General features: G+C 35.7%; 1 protein-coding gene and 1 pseudogene across 1 annotated transcript; both read left to right on the top strand.

The window, feature by feature from the left end:
- The first annotated feature begins 4,446 nt into the window (after positions 1–4,446).
- LOC119545036 (keratin-associated protein 13-1-like) lies at positions 4,447–4,959 on the top strand. Its single transcript, XM_037850675.1, has one exon. The coding sequence runs from the start codon at positions 4,462–4,464 to the stop codon at positions 4,957–4,959; it is 498 nt and encodes a 165-aa protein (XP_037706603.1). The 5' UTR covers positions 4,447–4,461.
- A 6,894-nt stretch (positions 4,960–11,853) lies between these two features.
- Positions 11,854–13,979, top strand: LOC119544964 (annotated as a pseudogene).
- Positions 13,980–18,218: the final 4,239 nt, after the last annotated feature.

Below are 18,218 nucleotides of genomic sequence, written 5' to 3'. Positions count from 1 at the left end.
GGTTATCAGATTTGTGTCAAAATTCCTAAAATATTTTAGTTCTTTTAGCATAATAATTTCTTGAAAATAGTACTTTCCTACTTTCTATCTTTAATTTTTCATTGATTCAATTAATTTTTCATATGTCAATTTTCTGGCCTCTCTGTGTCTGTATATTTTGTGAAGTTCATTTGTGTTTCAGTTTAACTTCTCATATATCTACTACCTTTTGAGAGTGAACTAGATATTTCATATAAAAAGGCTCTGGATGATTTACCTTTTATAGGATTTACTTATATTTCTAGGGACACTTAAGGATCAGATATTGAGATGCTTCAAACTGGAATTTAATCCCTATAATTGGCTCCTAGAACAATGCAGTTTTACTTCCAGGAATTGGCCCTCCAAAATCTTTAATATTTCCCAGGTCCCCAACTCCTCAGTTGGCCCTGAATTCCAGTTTTATCCCCACTCTCTCAGGCTCTTATTCACCACTTTCATAATCCATATAAAACTTTAGGGAAGAATAACTCAAAATAGCCGGATGATTCCTTTTGACTTCAAATATGTTTTTTCTCAGAAGTTTTCAAAAACAGATATTATTTTTTGTATTTTAACAAGTTTTTCTATTTATTCCCAGTGGGAGGTATTGTTCCAATATTTTAGCAATGTTGAACTACTAATTTTATGTAATTTTCATGGATTTCTTTTCCTTTTAAATAAAAAGAAGTGATTCAATAGTTGATTAACTACAGTGAGGGTGACCATTTAAATGTCTAAAGAGTTTAAATGGTAGTAGATGACACCTACCAAAATTCAGAGCATCTAAATGCTGCCTTGTGGGTATAGAACCTGTCTTTCTAAAACTGTCTCCCATTTCTGTTTCAAATGCACATTCTTTAAAGTATAACATATTGTTGCAATATGATCTGAACTTACCACAGGCCTTGATTCTTTCTTTTTTGCTCATTCATTTTCATCTATTCAGACTTCATGTTATTCTCAGCCATATTTCTTAGATCTTTGCTTTTCAACGTGACAGCCACCATTAGTAGAGCTGTCAACACCCTGCCTATATTCCCTGGGTATTCATCTGTACAGCCTGAAGGCTGATCATTAGGGACATATGTAAAACTCAGCCTAAGGACTTTTTCACCTCACTAGAGTTTGCTTTGCTCCTACATAAGGAATCTTCCACTAGAATTGAGCTCCAGTTGTCTACACTGGAGCCTGGCTTAACGCACCCTCCCTTGACATCTCCCCATTCCTAAAACACTTTCCTACACACCTACTGGTATTTCCTGGGATCAGTTCACAAATACACTACTTGCATTTGAATCCATGTTCTCAGCCCTTGTTTTCTAGATCCGTTTTAGAAAAAATGCATGCCACATTCTTGGCTGCTTCATTTAATGTTTTTTCAGCATGAAAAATTTTAATACTAATATCACCATAGAACAAATACTAAGAATATATTCCAAGAATAAATGTGCTTTAATATTGCCTGAAACATATTTCAGAAAAATAGCCATGATATCCTTTTCTACTGAAAATAATTTCCATAATATTGAATGCAAAGCCCTCAAATATATTTTGGATAATAGTAAAGAATATTTTAAGGTTTGTGATTAGCAATGCATGCTAAATAAAGAGAATGGATTGGATTTTACTAATTGATGCTCTAACTGAGATGATTAGTAAAAATGAGAACCCTGGCATGTTAGTGATATATTGACTGCTAATTTCTAGAAGAAAAATAAGTGGGTATTAAAATTTGCAGCTATAAACTATGTATGAGATTCTGTTGGTATCACACTCCAAAGACAAAATACCATTAGATGTATAGCCAAGATGTGGAAGTTCATAAGATCAGAAGCAACTGGATGCATAACCCAGTCGTATGTTTTATGTGAAACATCCCAATTTTGAGTTCTTGATAATAGAGAAATGAATAAAATAACAGCAATAAGGAAAATAACTGCTAATGGCAATATTTTTTAAATAAAATTATTCCAAAAATACCAATAATGCTAAAAATCTTGTTAAAAACAACTACATATCAAGGTGGGGTATAAATTATACAGTATAAATGACATAATCTCTGGGCTTTATTTAATCCAAGGTTGAAGACTTTATGAACTACTTTCAAATTTATATCAATTTAAAGTAGATGAAGATTTAGAGATTTAAACACAAAGAGAAGAGGAAAGTAACTTTTGACATGTTAACTGGTTCAGAGAAGAAACTTGAACAAAAGGCTGTTGTCACTGAAGTCAAATGCATTAACTCCCCAATTTTATCTAAGAAGTCTCTGCCTCCCCTTTAACTCTTAATTTTTGCCATAAAGATATTTATGAAGAATTCTGTTTGAAAGCAGAAAAAATAGGGAAACCATAGTGTCCACCATGTTGTTTGATTGGACACTTAACATACTTGCAGACAAACAAAGTAAGGAGAAATGTGTTCTGGTTTGGAAGAATAGAAAATATGTGACTCACAGAAAAGCCATTTGAATTGGGTCTGATTGCTAATCCTCATTACTTTTTCTTTTGGAATTTCTACATGACGTTACCTTTTAAAACTGAAATGCATTTTAATTGAGGAAATACAAGATTTTTAGCATTATTGTTATAAGATTTTAATAATTTTATTTGAAAAGAAAAATTAAAAATTGCCATTAACTGTTACCTTCCTTATTCCTAAATATAATTTATTAAGGTGAGTGTATTTTATCATCAAATATTCTGTGACTGGACTTGGAAACAGCTGGCAAAGCTTTAAGAGATAAATTTATCCATGTTTTTCCCCCAACTGTGAAGCTATCTTTCAGCAGGGGCAAACAAAAACAAAAATAAACCCAATAAAAAACAAAGCAAAGGGAGTATAAAACAAAAAACAAAAACAAATTTAAATGCAGAAAAAAAACTTTGAAAGAAAACTGGAGAGGAAAAGATTGAGAGACAGAGGGAGAGAGAGAATTTTGGGAATTAAGCTTAGGAAAGAGGGAGAGAGACATTAAAGTAGCAGTCATCTTAGTTTGATAACTAAGATATCTTAGTTTGCTGAAGATGATAAATGAAATACATCAGAAATGTACAGGCTTTTAACAATGGGGCTTTATTAGCTTGCACGTTTACAGTGCTAAGGCCATAAAAATATCCAAATTAAGGAATCGACAGGATGATAACTTCTTCCCGAAGACCAGTTACTAGCGATCCTCAGCCCCTCTGTCACATGGAAGGCACATGGCACATCTGCTGTTCTCTCCTTTCTCTTCTGGTTTCCATTGTTTCTAGCTCCTGGCTTCAGTGGGCTTCTATCTGAGATGCTGTGTGTTTCTGTCTTCTGCTTCTGTCTCTCTTAGCTTCTGTGTTTCCTTCTCTCTTAGCTTCTCTGGGGACTTTTTAAGTGTCTTCTGTCTTTTATCCTCTTATAAAGGACTCCAATAAGAGGATTAAAACCCACCTTGAATGAGATGCATCACATCTCAGCTGAAATAACCTAATCAAGAGGTCTCACCCACAATAGGTCTGCACCCACAGGAATGGGTTAGCTGATCTTTTCTGAACACGATCTTTTCTGGGGTAAATACAGTTCCAATCCATCATAGGATAATTGTGTGACCTATGACCCTAGAAAGGCCCAATAAGTACAGTGTCCTTGCTGAAGAGGAAAAGAGGACTCAGAAAGGACTCAGAAAAATAGGAATTTCATATGTAAGAAGGAAAATATAGGATGTACCTGTCTTTAGAAGTGTCAGAAAGATATTCAAAGCTTAAGCAATGTAAAGCTAGAGATATTCTATGAGGACTGACCCTTTGATATTTATAAATATAGATGATAGGATAAAAAGTTGAAATTCATAAAATACACTATTATTCAAAAGTTTTGATATAAAGACATTGGGATGAAACAAACCATAGTTTAAGAGGGGAATAGGAGAGAAGTCTGAAAATCCTGGGTCTTTTCACCCCTCATCACACAAATGGCAGACTATTTGGCAGATAATCCCAGAACAATCTTCCCTGAGCTTATATTGCAATTGAGCCCTTTTTCGTCACCTTGTCTTCAAATACATGGCAAGTTCTCTACCTGTTTCTAGCCCTCTCTCAGTCTCCTTGTTTTAGCTACTATTGCTACCTGCAACTGGGATGTAAGAAGCACTGTGTAACAGCAGTACAGGATGGAGGGTCATTAAGGTCAGAGTCATCATTTATGACATAAGCGTAGTTCATTGGCTTTGCACTATCACAACAAATTATAAAACCATTAAACATAATATGTGGAAAATCTATCTAAACGTAACTACAATTAGAGAGATTGTTGTTACACATATGCAAATAAGTGAGTCCAAGTTAAGAACCATGACCCTATACGTGCCACACCTCATGGTGAGAGCATATAAAAGCCCCAGTCCAGAAGGTAACATTAAAACACAGATCTTCTCTCTTCAACTGAGTTGAACTCATTTCTCCCATCAACATGTATTCTGACTGCTGCTCTGGAAACTTCTCCTCCTGCTCTCTTGGGAGCCCCCTGCAGTACCCAGGCTCTTCCTGCATCTCCTCCTCCCCCAGGAACCTGGTCTACAGCACTGACCTCTGCTCCCCCAGCACCTGCCCACTGGGCTCCTCTCTCTACAGGGGCTGTCAGGAGACCTGCTACAAGCCCAGCAGCTGCCAGATGTCCTGCGTGGTGTCCAAACACTGCCAGACATCCTGCTACCGCCCCAGGACCTCCAGTCTCTGCAGTCCCTGCCAGCCGACTTACTCAGGGCCACTGGGCTATGGATCGAGAAGCTGCTACTCACTGGGCTGTGAAGTCACTGGTTTCAAATCACTAGGTTGTGGAGTCCGTGGCTTCCCTTTCCTGGGATATCGATCTGGATTATGCTGCTCATCCTACTTTCCTTCCAGGAATTGCCAGTCTTTTTGTTATAGACCAATCTGTAGGCCTGGCTTCTATCCTTCAACTTGCTAAGTGCCAGATTCTTTTGACTATTGATGTCAAAATCTATATTCAGAGCAGCCATTCTTTTCATTCACACCAATTACCATTATCCTTATATTCTCCCATCTCCAAGATTGTCAAGAATTGAAGTACTGGCTGTCAGACAACTTCTGACACACTACAAAACTAATGAGCAAACTGAAATTAAGTTTAAAACCTGTGCTGTTGATAGAATTGGAATTTCCCCCAAGAGCAGTTGAAAATTAAAATTCTAATCTAATAAATATTTAATCTTGCATTGAAATATATTGTCTCCCTTATTATTTTTTATATCTTTTCTTTTGGTGTTCAAGTATCTGGGAGGTTAAAATCAAGTCAATATAACTGTGTAATTGGATGTTGGGCACTTTTAATTTGATAGATTTTAGCAAGTATTTTTTTGACTTTGGATAGATTAATGAGTGAAGTATTCACTGTATGAAAGTCCATGTTTTGGATGTACAGATATTTCTCAACAGCTATGAGAAGTGCCCCCAATTGGGAAATATGCATTTCTGCTTATTAGGGAAAATAAAGAAATTGGTAGATAAAGTAGAAGTGCAGGCAACCATGATGTAACATACTTTAAAAGGTAGCATGCACAAAGAATTTTTTTTTAAATGTCTAGTTTCAGATTGCACATTTTTAGTTGAGAGGGGTAAAAAATGAGGCTTAAGTAACTCCCAGGGCAGGTACTTCACTCACTGTAGGTTAGAAAAAGTGCCAGAATCTCTCCTTCACCAAATGAGTAATCCCTCATCCTTAACTGTACATACGTGGGAAGAGAATCCCAGTGGTACTAGTGTGGAGTGATTTGTTCAGGGGGTATGAGAGTCTCTCCTGATGCTTCTAATGTGAAAACTGGATCAAGCTAAAAGCAACACATATCTTTGATATTAGAAATTATATCTTTCAAGTTTATCTCATGAAAAGTGGGATTAAATAATATTAGTTTTTAGACTCCATAGTTCATGTGTTTCAGGAAATAATAAAGCACTAAAGAAATCAGTATGAAGAGTGTATTAATATATCAAAAATAAACATAATCATTACCTCTTTAATATCATGAGCAGTGGTGAATAAATATTTATATTCAATAGTCTTAGCCTGATTGCCCTCAGAAGCAGATTTAAACAAAGTGCACGTGTAAGGCAGTTTATTTGGCACACAGTCCCAGAAAGGGTGTGGGAGACTGTGGAAATGAAAATGAAGTATCTGATAAAATGGCATGTTTTGGAGTTGATTTTAAGAGGTGTACATGGGACTCAATCTTGCCATGACTTATTTTGGAATATACAGAATGACTCTCCCAGTTGTCTACTACAAGTTCTCATTAACAGGGACACACATCTATCCATGGGCTTCTCTCTCCTATTGGTTGAACATTGTTCCACATGTGTATTAACTTCCTGGAACTTCATAACTGTGCCAAAGAGGAACCACAGTGGGCTATTTCTGTTTTCCTACTCATGATCTCAGACAAGCCCAAACAAAAAGTGAAGGAAGTGTTGCATATGATTGAACAGAGACTCTTTCTGCAAAATGAGTTGAAGCCTCCATGAAACTGCTCGTCATAGCTTCTCTGAGATTTTAAGTGAGGACGTGAGGATTTAAAAGAAGGCAAAAGGGTGTCTGATACAAATTTTTCTTTTCCTACTAAAACAGCCCTGTGAAAAAGGCAAATGCGTTATCATAAGTCTTTTCAGACAAGAAGTGGAGACTCCATGAGGATTAGAAGATGGTCTGAAGTTATAGATCAAAGACTGAGAGTACTTAATCTCTTAAATGAATCTTTTTTTGTTTTCTGGTGTTCTTCACTGCACTTTCCTTTTCAATATACAATTCTTAATTTAACTAAAGTGACCTGAGTACAACCAGTGCTACAGTGTTTCAGTTTGCTAAGGCTACCGGAATGCAAAATATCAGAAATGGATTGGCTTTTACAATGGGGGTTTATTAGTACACAAATTTATAGCTCTAAGGCCATAAAAGTGTCCAAACTAAGGCATCAACAGGAGGATATCTTCACTGAAGGAAGGCCAAGGCTAGCAGAACACCTGTGTCTGCTAGCCCTGTGTTCCCGGGTTGCATTGCTTCCATCTTCTGATTCCAGTGGTTTGCTCTTCAAGCACCTGTGGGTTCTCACGTAACTTCTCTGGGGCAAACTCTGGGCTTCATTTCTTAGCTTAACATCTCCAAATGTCTTTCCATCTGCGTCTTTAAGCATTTGGGTCTGTATCGGCTCTGATTTCAATGACTGACTTCAAAATGTCTCTGGATGTCTCTGTGAACTCTCTTCAAAAATGTCTCTGCCTTTTATCCTCTCATAGAGGATTCCAGTAAGTTAATTAGACTCACCTTGAATGGGCAGGCTCACACCTCCAGGGAAATACTCCAATCAAAAGGTCCCACCCAAAATTCTCCGTGGAAGCAACTTAATCAAAAGATCCCACCCACAATAAGTCTGCACCCAACAGAGTGGATCAAAAGAATATAATATTTCCTGGGGTATACAACAGTCTCAAACCTGTGTATACAGAAACTTCAATCATAACTAGTCGCATTAGCTGGATGAGTAGTATCCACAATAAACAGTAAAAATATAAACATATGTAATGATTAGAATTGGGCTAGGGAAAGATGAGCTAATTTCTTTCCAAAACATTTATATGTGCTATAATAACCAATAATAAGCTGATTAAGAAATGGTTGGTAGTTCACAAGGACATTTTTAGATATTGTGAATGTTAAGAAAAATCTTATATTATTAATTTTAGTTATCATTAATAATGTTTCTTAGCTTATTCATTTTTAGGATTCAAGATGGTAAGTATCAAGACAGACTAACCCTCAATAACTATATGAATAAGAATAGTTGAAAAAAATGACTTCTCATACACACAATACAAATTCAACACCAGAAACCAAAAAAAGAAGATACAAAAGAGTATCACCTTCTTATTAATAAATTAAAAATAATAAAGGAATTCAAGGAAATAAGAAGATTATTACATAACTTGACAGATTTTTTGTCTTCCTTTAAACTTACCCTGTTACTTCTAGAAGGATTTCTCTGAAGATTAAAAAAAAAAAAAAAAGAACTTGTCAAAACTCTTGTGACATCTCCCTAATCCTGTAATCTCTATTCCCATCTGGTAAATCACACTGAAGAATAGTGGAGGCAACCAGCAGAAAGTCATGGAAAAGTCCCTGAGTAGAGAAAAATAGTATTATTAGGATGCAGAAGCAACATAAGATATGGAAGAAAGATTGAGAATCTAGCATGAAAAATACATAACCCAAACTAAACATAGGAGTTAGTGGCAAGAGATTATTAATAATGACCTTAAATCAACAAAAAAGGGCCCAACTGACCTAAGTGGAAGACTGACAAAGTAAGGAAAATATTGATTGGCAATGTAACTTACTCTGGATATTAGAAATTGTTTTTTAATTTTTAAAACTACACCTTGATTCTTATTGGCAGAATATTGCAACTTGCTTGGATATATTATGAATTATGTGTTGATCATAATTACAACTGTATTTCCGTTCCATATGAATCTTACTTCAATTTTTTACCGTGATATTGTCCTTCACTAGAGTTTGTATTTTTATTATTACTAAGACAACAAATAATTTTATCTTCAATGTTGACATTTTAACTGAATTTATAGATTTCTGTAAAATTACAGTTTGAACGTTCAATAAATTTACTTGGATTCTTTGAACTACATGACAAAATCAAACCCTTACTGAAGTTAATTCATTTTGTGTTTGAAACATTTGACAATACTATTATAAAGTTGGCCTCATCTAATGCTTTGTGAAGTTTCCCTTCTGATAATGGAGGAGCACTTCATCAGCTGTCTTTTCATTTGTTTTTACATGATTAAAGTTCAAATAAAATAAAAAAGAAATTACCACTAGTGAGTTTATTACTTACTTAAAGCTCAAATAAAAAAATTGACATTTGTTTTTAAACACACAAGAAAACTTAGGATTTAGCATGAATGAAAAAGTTTAGAATGTTATTTGACCAAAATGAAAATACATGCATCAAAGTGATACAATAACATATTTTTGCAGCTGTTCAAGATAAATCTTCATCTTTGGAAGTAATATTAAAATTCATATCTTTTGAAGTAGATACTTTTGTTTCTTTAGCAAAGTTATGCCTTTTGCTTTTCATGTTATCAGGGACATCACTATCACTCCTAGAGATTAGTAAATGTCACCTGCCTGGAAGTTTAGCTGAATTCTGTGACAAGTGAATATTTGCTTTAGTTTTGATTTTATTTTTTTTTCCATATGACTGATATCTAATGAACAACTTACAAGAAAAAGGAAAGAAAATTGGGACTTTATTAAACTTACATGAATGATCATATGAAAAGACTGTTGAGCCTATCTGCTTATTAATTTTAGGAAATGTAAGAGATTTCATGCGGAGACTTCATTTCTTACCTGGTTGTAAGGCTGGCAAACCCAGCACCTCACCAACATGTAATTCACTAACATCTAACTCCTTATTGGATATCCTCACTCCTGGAAAGGTCTATGTATTTTAATAAGAGCAATCTTTCTTCCACATTACGTAATATAATCAATTTAATATTCCTTACAACTTAAATGTATAAAAATATTGAAGCTTTTGCTCCCTACAGAATATAAGGCAAGACATTATTATTATTTTTGTGTGTGTGTGTGTGTGGTTTAAACCATGTGTACTTCTGGTTTTATTGTGTGGAGGTGTTAACATATAGATGAAAAATGAAAAATGAAATAATTTCTCCCCAATTAAAAAGGTAATTGGACCATTTTGCTTTATAAAAATGTTTAAAATGTTAAGATATAGAAAACTCTAGCCCAATATTTACAGGTAGTTTTGAAGATGAAAGTGAACAAATTATATATAAAAAAAATACAGATATCACATAACACATTTTTTATTTACACTTACATTTTTTCCACTTTGTAAAATTGAAAGCAAATGCTCTATGGGAAATAACTAGGGGATATATTAAGAAGAATTATGCTTCAATATTACATGTCTGTATAAATACAGGGAAGCAGTCCCTGTATTTATTCCTTCTCCAATGAATACATTTTCGTCTTTCTGGAATTCCAATTATTCCTAATCAGTTACAGGTTAGAGTAAAAGTCATATTTGTAGGCCAATAGTAGGACACGAGATCAATAGGCCCACAAACTACTGATTGGAAACTACTAGATCCAAAGCCCAGGGTTGAGTAGCCTCAACCTAAAGTTTGAAAGCCACTGGAGCCAAAGCCCAGGGACTCATCATAATTTTTCTGGCAGGGATGAAAGAGTAGATTCCTTGGGCAGTAACAGGATATCTGGCAGCTGCTGGGCTTGTAGCAGGTCTCCTGACAGTGTAGAGAGAGGAGCCCAGCCAGCAATGCTGGGAGAGCAGAGGTCAGTACGGTAGACCTTGTTTGTGGGGTAGGAAGAGCCAGAGAAGGAGACCAAGTAGTGCTAGGAGTCACCAAGAAAACAGGAGGAGAAGTTTCCAGAGCAGCAGTTAGAAGACATAGTGTTGGCATGTGATGCCACAGGAAGGCAGATATGAGTTACAATGACAGCATTCTGAGTTTGCATACCACTTTGTGGACTAGGGCATTTACATGCCTTTATTTTGGGAGTGCCATCCCTATGGCACAACAAAAATAGGTTGCCTTCGGTTTAACTGACCTGAAAAGATCATCCCAGGCATATGTATGTAATTTTTGTTGTTTTACAACTAGAACGTGCAGCAATGTTTTTGCCTTGGAATTCAGGATATAGTGTTGTATCTTCAAAACCATTAGTCCGCTTCTCTTCCAAAGTCACCCAGCAGAACACCTGGAGAACTGCTTTAGAGATAAACAGTGTCTGGACTGAAGGAAACTGGCTTAATTAAAAATAATTGGTATCCCTTTCACAATCTGTCTCAACCATCTGGCTAGCAAAGTTGCTAACTAACTTATGTATTCATGGGCATTTCTTTTAAGCAAAAACATGCATTGATTGTTATGAAAGTGGCATGCATACTTAATGAATAGCATCATCAAGAAAGAAGGATTGGTAGTGTGAAAGATGTATTAGGATTTTTTTCAGTTATCATACCTCATTTTGAATGGATTTTGCAAAATATTAATAGAGAGTTTCCCTTATTTTCTTTTTTCTGTAAAAACTATATGCAAACTATTGAGTCAACCTTAGCTTTACTTCACTTAATGTGTTTACGCTGATTTGGGTTAAATGTTATAAATGGTTTTATATCATTTTGGAATGCTAGAGATTATTCATCTGAGAAACATTAAAAATAAGAAAAAAAAGCATATGGCAAAATACCCAGTGTATTCTTAATGCTCATCAGGGTCATTGCTTATCACTATAAAGATTACCCAGTCTAGAAAATGTGCTTCTAGAGGAAATTTATAAGGTAATCGCCTTGATGTGTTGGGTCTAAGAACCATTTTAAGAAGATTCTTCCCTTGCCTCAGAATGCAACATAAATCACTTTGACTTAGATTGTTTTCAGGTGTTTCTGACAAGTATCACAAAACTTCTAAAATAATAGATCATATTTTTCTTGTTCTATGACTTATGTTTCACTTCTTTGTAACAGAGTAATGAAGACTGATATCTCAAGGAAGAGGAGAGATGGAGAAGGTTGTCTTGCTGTGGTTCCTATGCTGTTTGATTTATTCCTTTTGTAGAAATGCATTTCTGTTCCACTTCTTAACAAAAGTGTACACAAAAATCCATTTTGTTTAAAAAAGTAAAAGAATTCTCAAAATTACTTAATATCTGATCTTATAGAATATTTTTCCACAGGAATAGCTTACATGGGAGTGGATGACATTGAAACAAGCAAGCATGATAAATTTAGGTGAGTTAAATATTTATGTGGATGTTGTGATGTTCAATATTTTATTGACAAAACAGGGAGATTTGGAATCTACGAGAATACTCTTTGATATTCATAATTAAGAAGCCTAACAAAAAGAATTGTTTACTTTAAAACAGAGGACATAACTGTATTATCTAATAAGTGAAATATGGTTGATCAATTTGCCTACTCAAAAAATTCACTCATAAAGTCTCCAATTTGGAGAGAGTTTAGCATTAATTTGCAATTGTCTACCACATGGGTATCCCATTACACCAGCTTGATTAGATATTCACAGTGGATGGAAATAAGGGGAAACCTTATTACCTGCAAAAGTAGCCCATTTTAGATTTTTAGTTGACTCTTCCCTTAAAACTTTCACTTAGTAATTCTGGTTCTTCATAGAATGAGTCTCAGCTCACTTCCATTGGAAAATATCTCAGTTGAAGGTGGCTCTTTTTAGAGGTTTGCCGGTTCCTGCAGATTATTTTAAGCCATTTCAGCACCCATGCATTATCTCTGTTTACAGTTAGTTAAGGTGTACTTCATGGGAGAGCAAGAAAAATCCTCATGATGCTATTTCTCTAGGCAGAATATATGTCATTTAATACATGTCCCACATCAGAAACCCCAAAAGGCATTCACTCTCTATTTTATTTCATCATTTATTTTGATAGCCTCCCATATTTCAATGTATAAAGGGCATTTGTAACTGAATTTTTGAAATTGTTTCTCCTTCTATGAAATCTACATGGGGTAGACATTTTCCTTATTTCTTGCTTTTCTTTACCTTCTGTAGTAAAAATCTCATCCTATAAGAGGAAATGTATTGAAGGAATAAAGGTCTTTTTTGCATGTACAGTGCTTATTATTTCAAACACAAACACTAACAAAAATCACAAAGTTTGTGAGGATGGAGGATTTTTGGTAATCAAGTTTATTAATAGCTTCTATAAAGAAGCAAACTAATTTCAAAGAAAAGGATTCCTTGACTTAAATATATTTTTGCAAAGTAATTTTCAAAACATTCTTGCAAATATTGGACCTTCTATTCTTAAATCAAAAACTCTTTCACACAGGAACAGCTCAGCTAGTTGTGCTCTAAGAAAACTAAAATCCAAACACGTTAAGCATGCAGTCATTTGGTATTTCTGTCTATTAAGCATTTTTTATTGAGTTGTTTCTCTATAAGGCCCACAAGATTTGGAAGAGGGAGCAGACATTGGGGATTTTTTTTTTTTTTTCCAGCTCTTCATTGTGTTCCTAAACGTGGAACAAATTAAATGTTCTCTCCAGACTACAAAGTTTTTTTAGACCGTTAAACCCAACAAAGTTCACACTATGTTAATTCAGTTCAATATCTTAAAGGACAAGATGAATAAAATACCTATCTTATAGGTACAATTAGAGTGATATTCATTCTACCCAAAATAAATGAATCAGAAGTGGCATTTTTGTTTCACTGCCAATTGCTTTGAAAACTAATGAAACTGTTTCTTTTAAATGTCTGCATTTACACAAATGAAGATCTTTTAAAGTTAATACATTTCATTTTGACTGGAGCCTAATCAAGCATTCTCATTAAAATGGGTACTTACTACTACATCCATCGCTAGGGTATGTAAATATTTGGTACAGAAGGTAAAATTCAAAGTCAAATGCCTTGCTGCAACTAGCTGAACTCAGAACTTCTGAAAACTTGCCTGAAAACTACAATTCTGGAAACTTCTCCTCTCACTCCCTTGGAGCTTATCTCGGGTACCCAGTTTCCGCCTATGATTCTTTCTACTCCAGCAACGTAGTCTCCTCTTCTGGCACTTACCAGGTGGGCTCTTCTCTTTTCTAGACATTCTATCTTGAGGCCAGATCCTATCAGAGATCTTACTATTGCCCAAAGAATCCCATCCTCTTCAGTTCCTGCCAGACAAATTACTCTGGATCTCTGGGATGAGCAAACATTGGCCTCAGGTCTTTTGGCTATGGAAGCACTGACTTCCCATCTCTGGGTTGTGGGTCCAGCTTCTCCTGCCCAACTTACTTTTCCACCAGGAGTTGCCAGTCAACTTGTTACCAACCAGCCCTTGGCTCTTGCTTTTTTGGATCCACTTACTGAGTATCCACTGCTCGTCCGTGACCCTCAGTACTCAGCCTGGCCATCTATTGTTCCTGACCATCTGGATCAGTGAGACTCACCATCACGGTCCTCCTGGCAGTATATAACCTATCTTAACCTTGCCTATGACCTTTATTCAATCTTACGTATGTGATAAATCTTGAAACTTAATTCTATGCCAATACTCAGAATCATTTCTGTTATTATCTTTCTAGGATTTTCCTCTTATTATTTTTCTAAGATTCTTACAATCAAGTTAATTTCAAATAGATATGGCATTTTAAATAAACTTATTTCTCTAGCAATGAATTATAACATATCATCTTTTTTTTTTACTAGTCTGGCACATTTAGTGACTCTATCCTGTACTTCCAATCATCTTCACTAAGTAAGCACTTTTTTATATCTTTGTTTCATATGTTTTATTAATGTTTTCCAGGACAGAATGCAGGGAGTTTAGAGTTGAGTTAAAAAATATGACATAGATAATGCTCTGAGAAATTTATATTATCTATTATCTCATAAGTACAGTTGTTAATCTAATCACTTTAGAAAATTTGTTCATTCACTCAGGAATTTTTCAAACAAATATTTGTTGACTTTCTATTTTATATAAGGCATTATGCTGAACAAAAATACAAATTCTCTGCCTTCAAGGAGTTCACATAAAATTCTGACACCATCATGTGGCAAGTGCAGTAATGATGACAAAAAACATAAGATTCAATCAGAACATGTAGAAAGGGGGCTCTAAAAAAGTCTGGACAGGGAGAAAATCATATAAAATGCAGTAATTTACAACTTTATATAAAGAAAAAATCTTTCTTCTCTATTGTGTCAGTTGCAGTCTTTTGAAAAGCAGCTACCAAGATGGTATTAGACATGAAATGGGTTTATTGGAGAAAACATCAGTGAGGGAAAAGGGGTGTGGTTTGCTGGAGAAGTCAGAGAGAACCATCAGGTTGCAATGTAGGTTTGATCCCAGTCAAAGAAGAGGGAAGGAAGGAAGGAAGGAAGGAAGAAAGAAAGAAAGAAAGAAAGAAAGAAAGGCAGGGAGGGAGTGAGTGAGTGAGTGAGCGAGTGAGTGAAGAAAGAGGGAAAGAAGATTGGACTGGAAGAATTTTCTGCATGGCAGTTCTACGAAGTTTTGACACAGCTGATGGGAGTCTTTGAGTCAAAGTTACTCACCAGAAAAGTCCCATGTTCTTTAAGAATGGTCCTGCCTTGGTACCCTGTGAACACAGTCACTGGCCAAGAAAAAGCCCAGGGGAAGCATAACCTTGGAATTCGGAGCCTGGCAGCTGGATCTGTCAGTCAATTAAGCTCCTTACAGTAAGAGAGAGGTACATTTTCATCACTCCCATAATCATGACCTTCCTTCTGATTTTCAATAAGCTATAAAAAGTGACACACAATGCTGAAATGGAAACAATAGCATGTAATTTTCCATGAATTAAATTCAATATTCTTTATTTCTTTACATGATCCAAAAAAGCCAATTGCTATGTCCAATGCAATATAGGACCCATTAAGTCAAAGTCTAAACCTAAAACTGAATATAAGAGACAATACAGATTATTATTAGATGGTCACCTTTGATTTTAATTACTATTGATTTATTACATAGACTGAACCCAGTAGGGCACAGTTAGGGAAATGCTTTATTTTTCTTCCACCACTGACCTTCACACTTGATCCAAGAGCTCTAACTTCCCTGAATCCCTAAATAATGCAATGGACAGATGTATGGTCACCGTAAGATATTAGGAAACATTTTCATTTCATCTTTGCAATAAGTCCAGTCCAGTATAAATTAAAATTCAATTTCACATCCAAAATCAAAGTTTCTCCTTTTTCTCTCAGTTCAGGCCTATCATATGATTTCACAGGCCACCAGTGGGTAAGAGTGGCATGATCTGCTTTTAAAATTTCCTTACTCTACCTTGTCTTTCATCAATGTTCTGCTCTTAACTTCTCTTGTGTTGAGCCAGGGAGAAAAATGGAAAGAGAAGAAGTGACAACAGAGGCCATCTGTGCCTACATGATGCTTTAGACAACCTGAGTCAATTTGATATAATTGTTTCAGGAAAATTTTTCTAAAAAAAAGGTAAGACTAAACCATAAATCTTTTCCCTGTAGGTTTTAGGAAATTCCTGCAGATTAATTTATTAAAGATAATATTCTGCAGGTATGCATAAATGGCTCCCTAATTGAGCAGCAGTTTACTTATCAAAAGACTCACATCAGGACACTCTTTTTATTATTCCCACCAATCCTAGCTATTATATAATAAATACATTTCCCAATCCCAATCAGTTCCCTGCCTTGAAAGATACATCTTAAACCATTTGAGCTCAGAATTTCATTTGGAACACCCCTCTTTGGAAAGACATCTAAAATTCTGTCACAGTGGTTTTTCTCCTTACTACAGGAAGTTTGAATACACTTCACGTTGTCTTATTAACAAATTTTCTGGTGATATTTCAGGGAGTTCAATAGGGATATAAATGTCTTTTTACTTAGTCAGTGTTACCTGTAGTTCTCTTTGCTATTGAATATCCTCAATTATCACGAATAATCTGAATATTGGCACTTCTGTGTATTTCCCAGAAGCTATCTTCTTACCACCCCTTCCCACCCCTTGGAGTCCTCTGCACTGAACCATACCCCAGCCAGAGTTCACACACCCTTCTACGACCTGTCTCTTGTGTATCACTCTCAGCTCCCAGCCTCCATTGCTACACCCCACACAGCTTTCTTCTGCCGAGATCCATTTACCCTGGAGGCGGCCCTCTTGGAAACACTTACTGTACTGTCCATGGATGGGCAATTTGGTCCTCATGCAGACCTCTTTTCATCCAGCCAATGCCAATGGCTCACTCCAGCTTTCTGAGAGAGAGACAGGACAGAAAGAGAGAGAAAGAGAGAGAGAGAGAGAATAGAGTCTACCAGTCTTAATGACCTCAAGGGATACAGGAACTCTCTCACAGTTTTCTTTCCTGTCCCCATGGTGGCGCCAAGGTCCACAATTTCAATCTGATTAATCAGTCAGCTAAAGAATGAGATTGTGACTCCCCTTCTCAGAAGTCACCACACTGTATGTGTGGTCCTCATGATCTCTTCTCGTCCAATGGAGATGGAAGCACGGTGTGCATACTAGCAGGGAAAGGGGACATAGTCTCCCAGGTTGACACCTAATTCAGAATAAACCTCTCCCTCTTACAAATATCTAGCTTCTTTTGATGGCAGTAAGGTTCACAAAAAGAGTTGTGGATACCTCTTGACAAGCCTCATGGAGATGTGATCAGCACCGGGATGTATGGACATTTAACAACCTTTGCCCTCAGATTTGGGGCCACAGCTAAAACTTCTAGCCCACATTAACATCCTTCATATAAAAATACCAAAAGGAAGCTCAATATATAAACACACTTGTGTGAAAGAGATGTAAATAGCTGTAATCCTTTTTGAAATATCCTGAATAATCACAAATATAGAGCCATATTCAATAGCTCTATACTATAACAGAGAACTTAATATTTCCCATAGAGCTTTTCCTCTTTAAAGGGGTCCAAAATTATGGCTGATGGGCCAACACTGGCTGTTACCCGGTTTTGTAAATAAAATTTGATTGGAACACAGCCACAACCATCTGTTTACATATTGTCTATGGTGGCTTTCATGCTACAAAGGCAGAGATGAGTAGCTGGAACAGAAACCATACGGCCCACAGGCCTAAAATATTGGTTATCTGGCCCTTTTCAAAAAGCATTTGCCAATTCCTACTCTAAAAGATTTTTGAACTTGCTCCAAAATTTTTATCATCAGGTTTCAATTTCTGGTGATTATAATTAGCATATATCAGTTAATTCTTCTCAACCATTTTCTCTAGTGTCATCTATACCTGGGAGCAAAAATTGGGGTCCCAGGATCAATGGCTGCTACATTAAACAAAAAATTAAATGGACAAACCAATCAACAAAACATTTCCCCTGTTTTTCCATTTGACTGAGAATGTTGTGTGCTTTTATGAATGAATGCAACTCCTTCTATGCATGGAAAATTAGAATAATACAACTAATATTTAGTGTTTATTGTTATATAACAAGTGAATAATACACATCAATTAATCTTCATTCAATGAGATAAGGTAGTTTCTAATGTAACTTACATTTTAAGAATGAAGACATTGAGGCACAGATTGTTAAATATGTTTCCCATCATAGCACTGCTGCTAAG

Source organism: Choloepus didactylus, chromosome 1 (genome assembly GCF_015220235.1).
Source record: "Choloepus didactylus isolate mChoDid1 chromosome 1, mChoDid1.pri, whole genome shotgun sequence".
In the NCBI taxonomy this organism is placed as follows: domain Eukaryota; kingdom Metazoa; phylum Chordata; class Mammalia; order Pilosa; family Megalonychidae; genus Choloepus; species Choloepus didactylus.
Note: the sequence above shows the minus strand (reverse complement) of the source record. Positions and strands in the feature narration are given on the sequence as shown.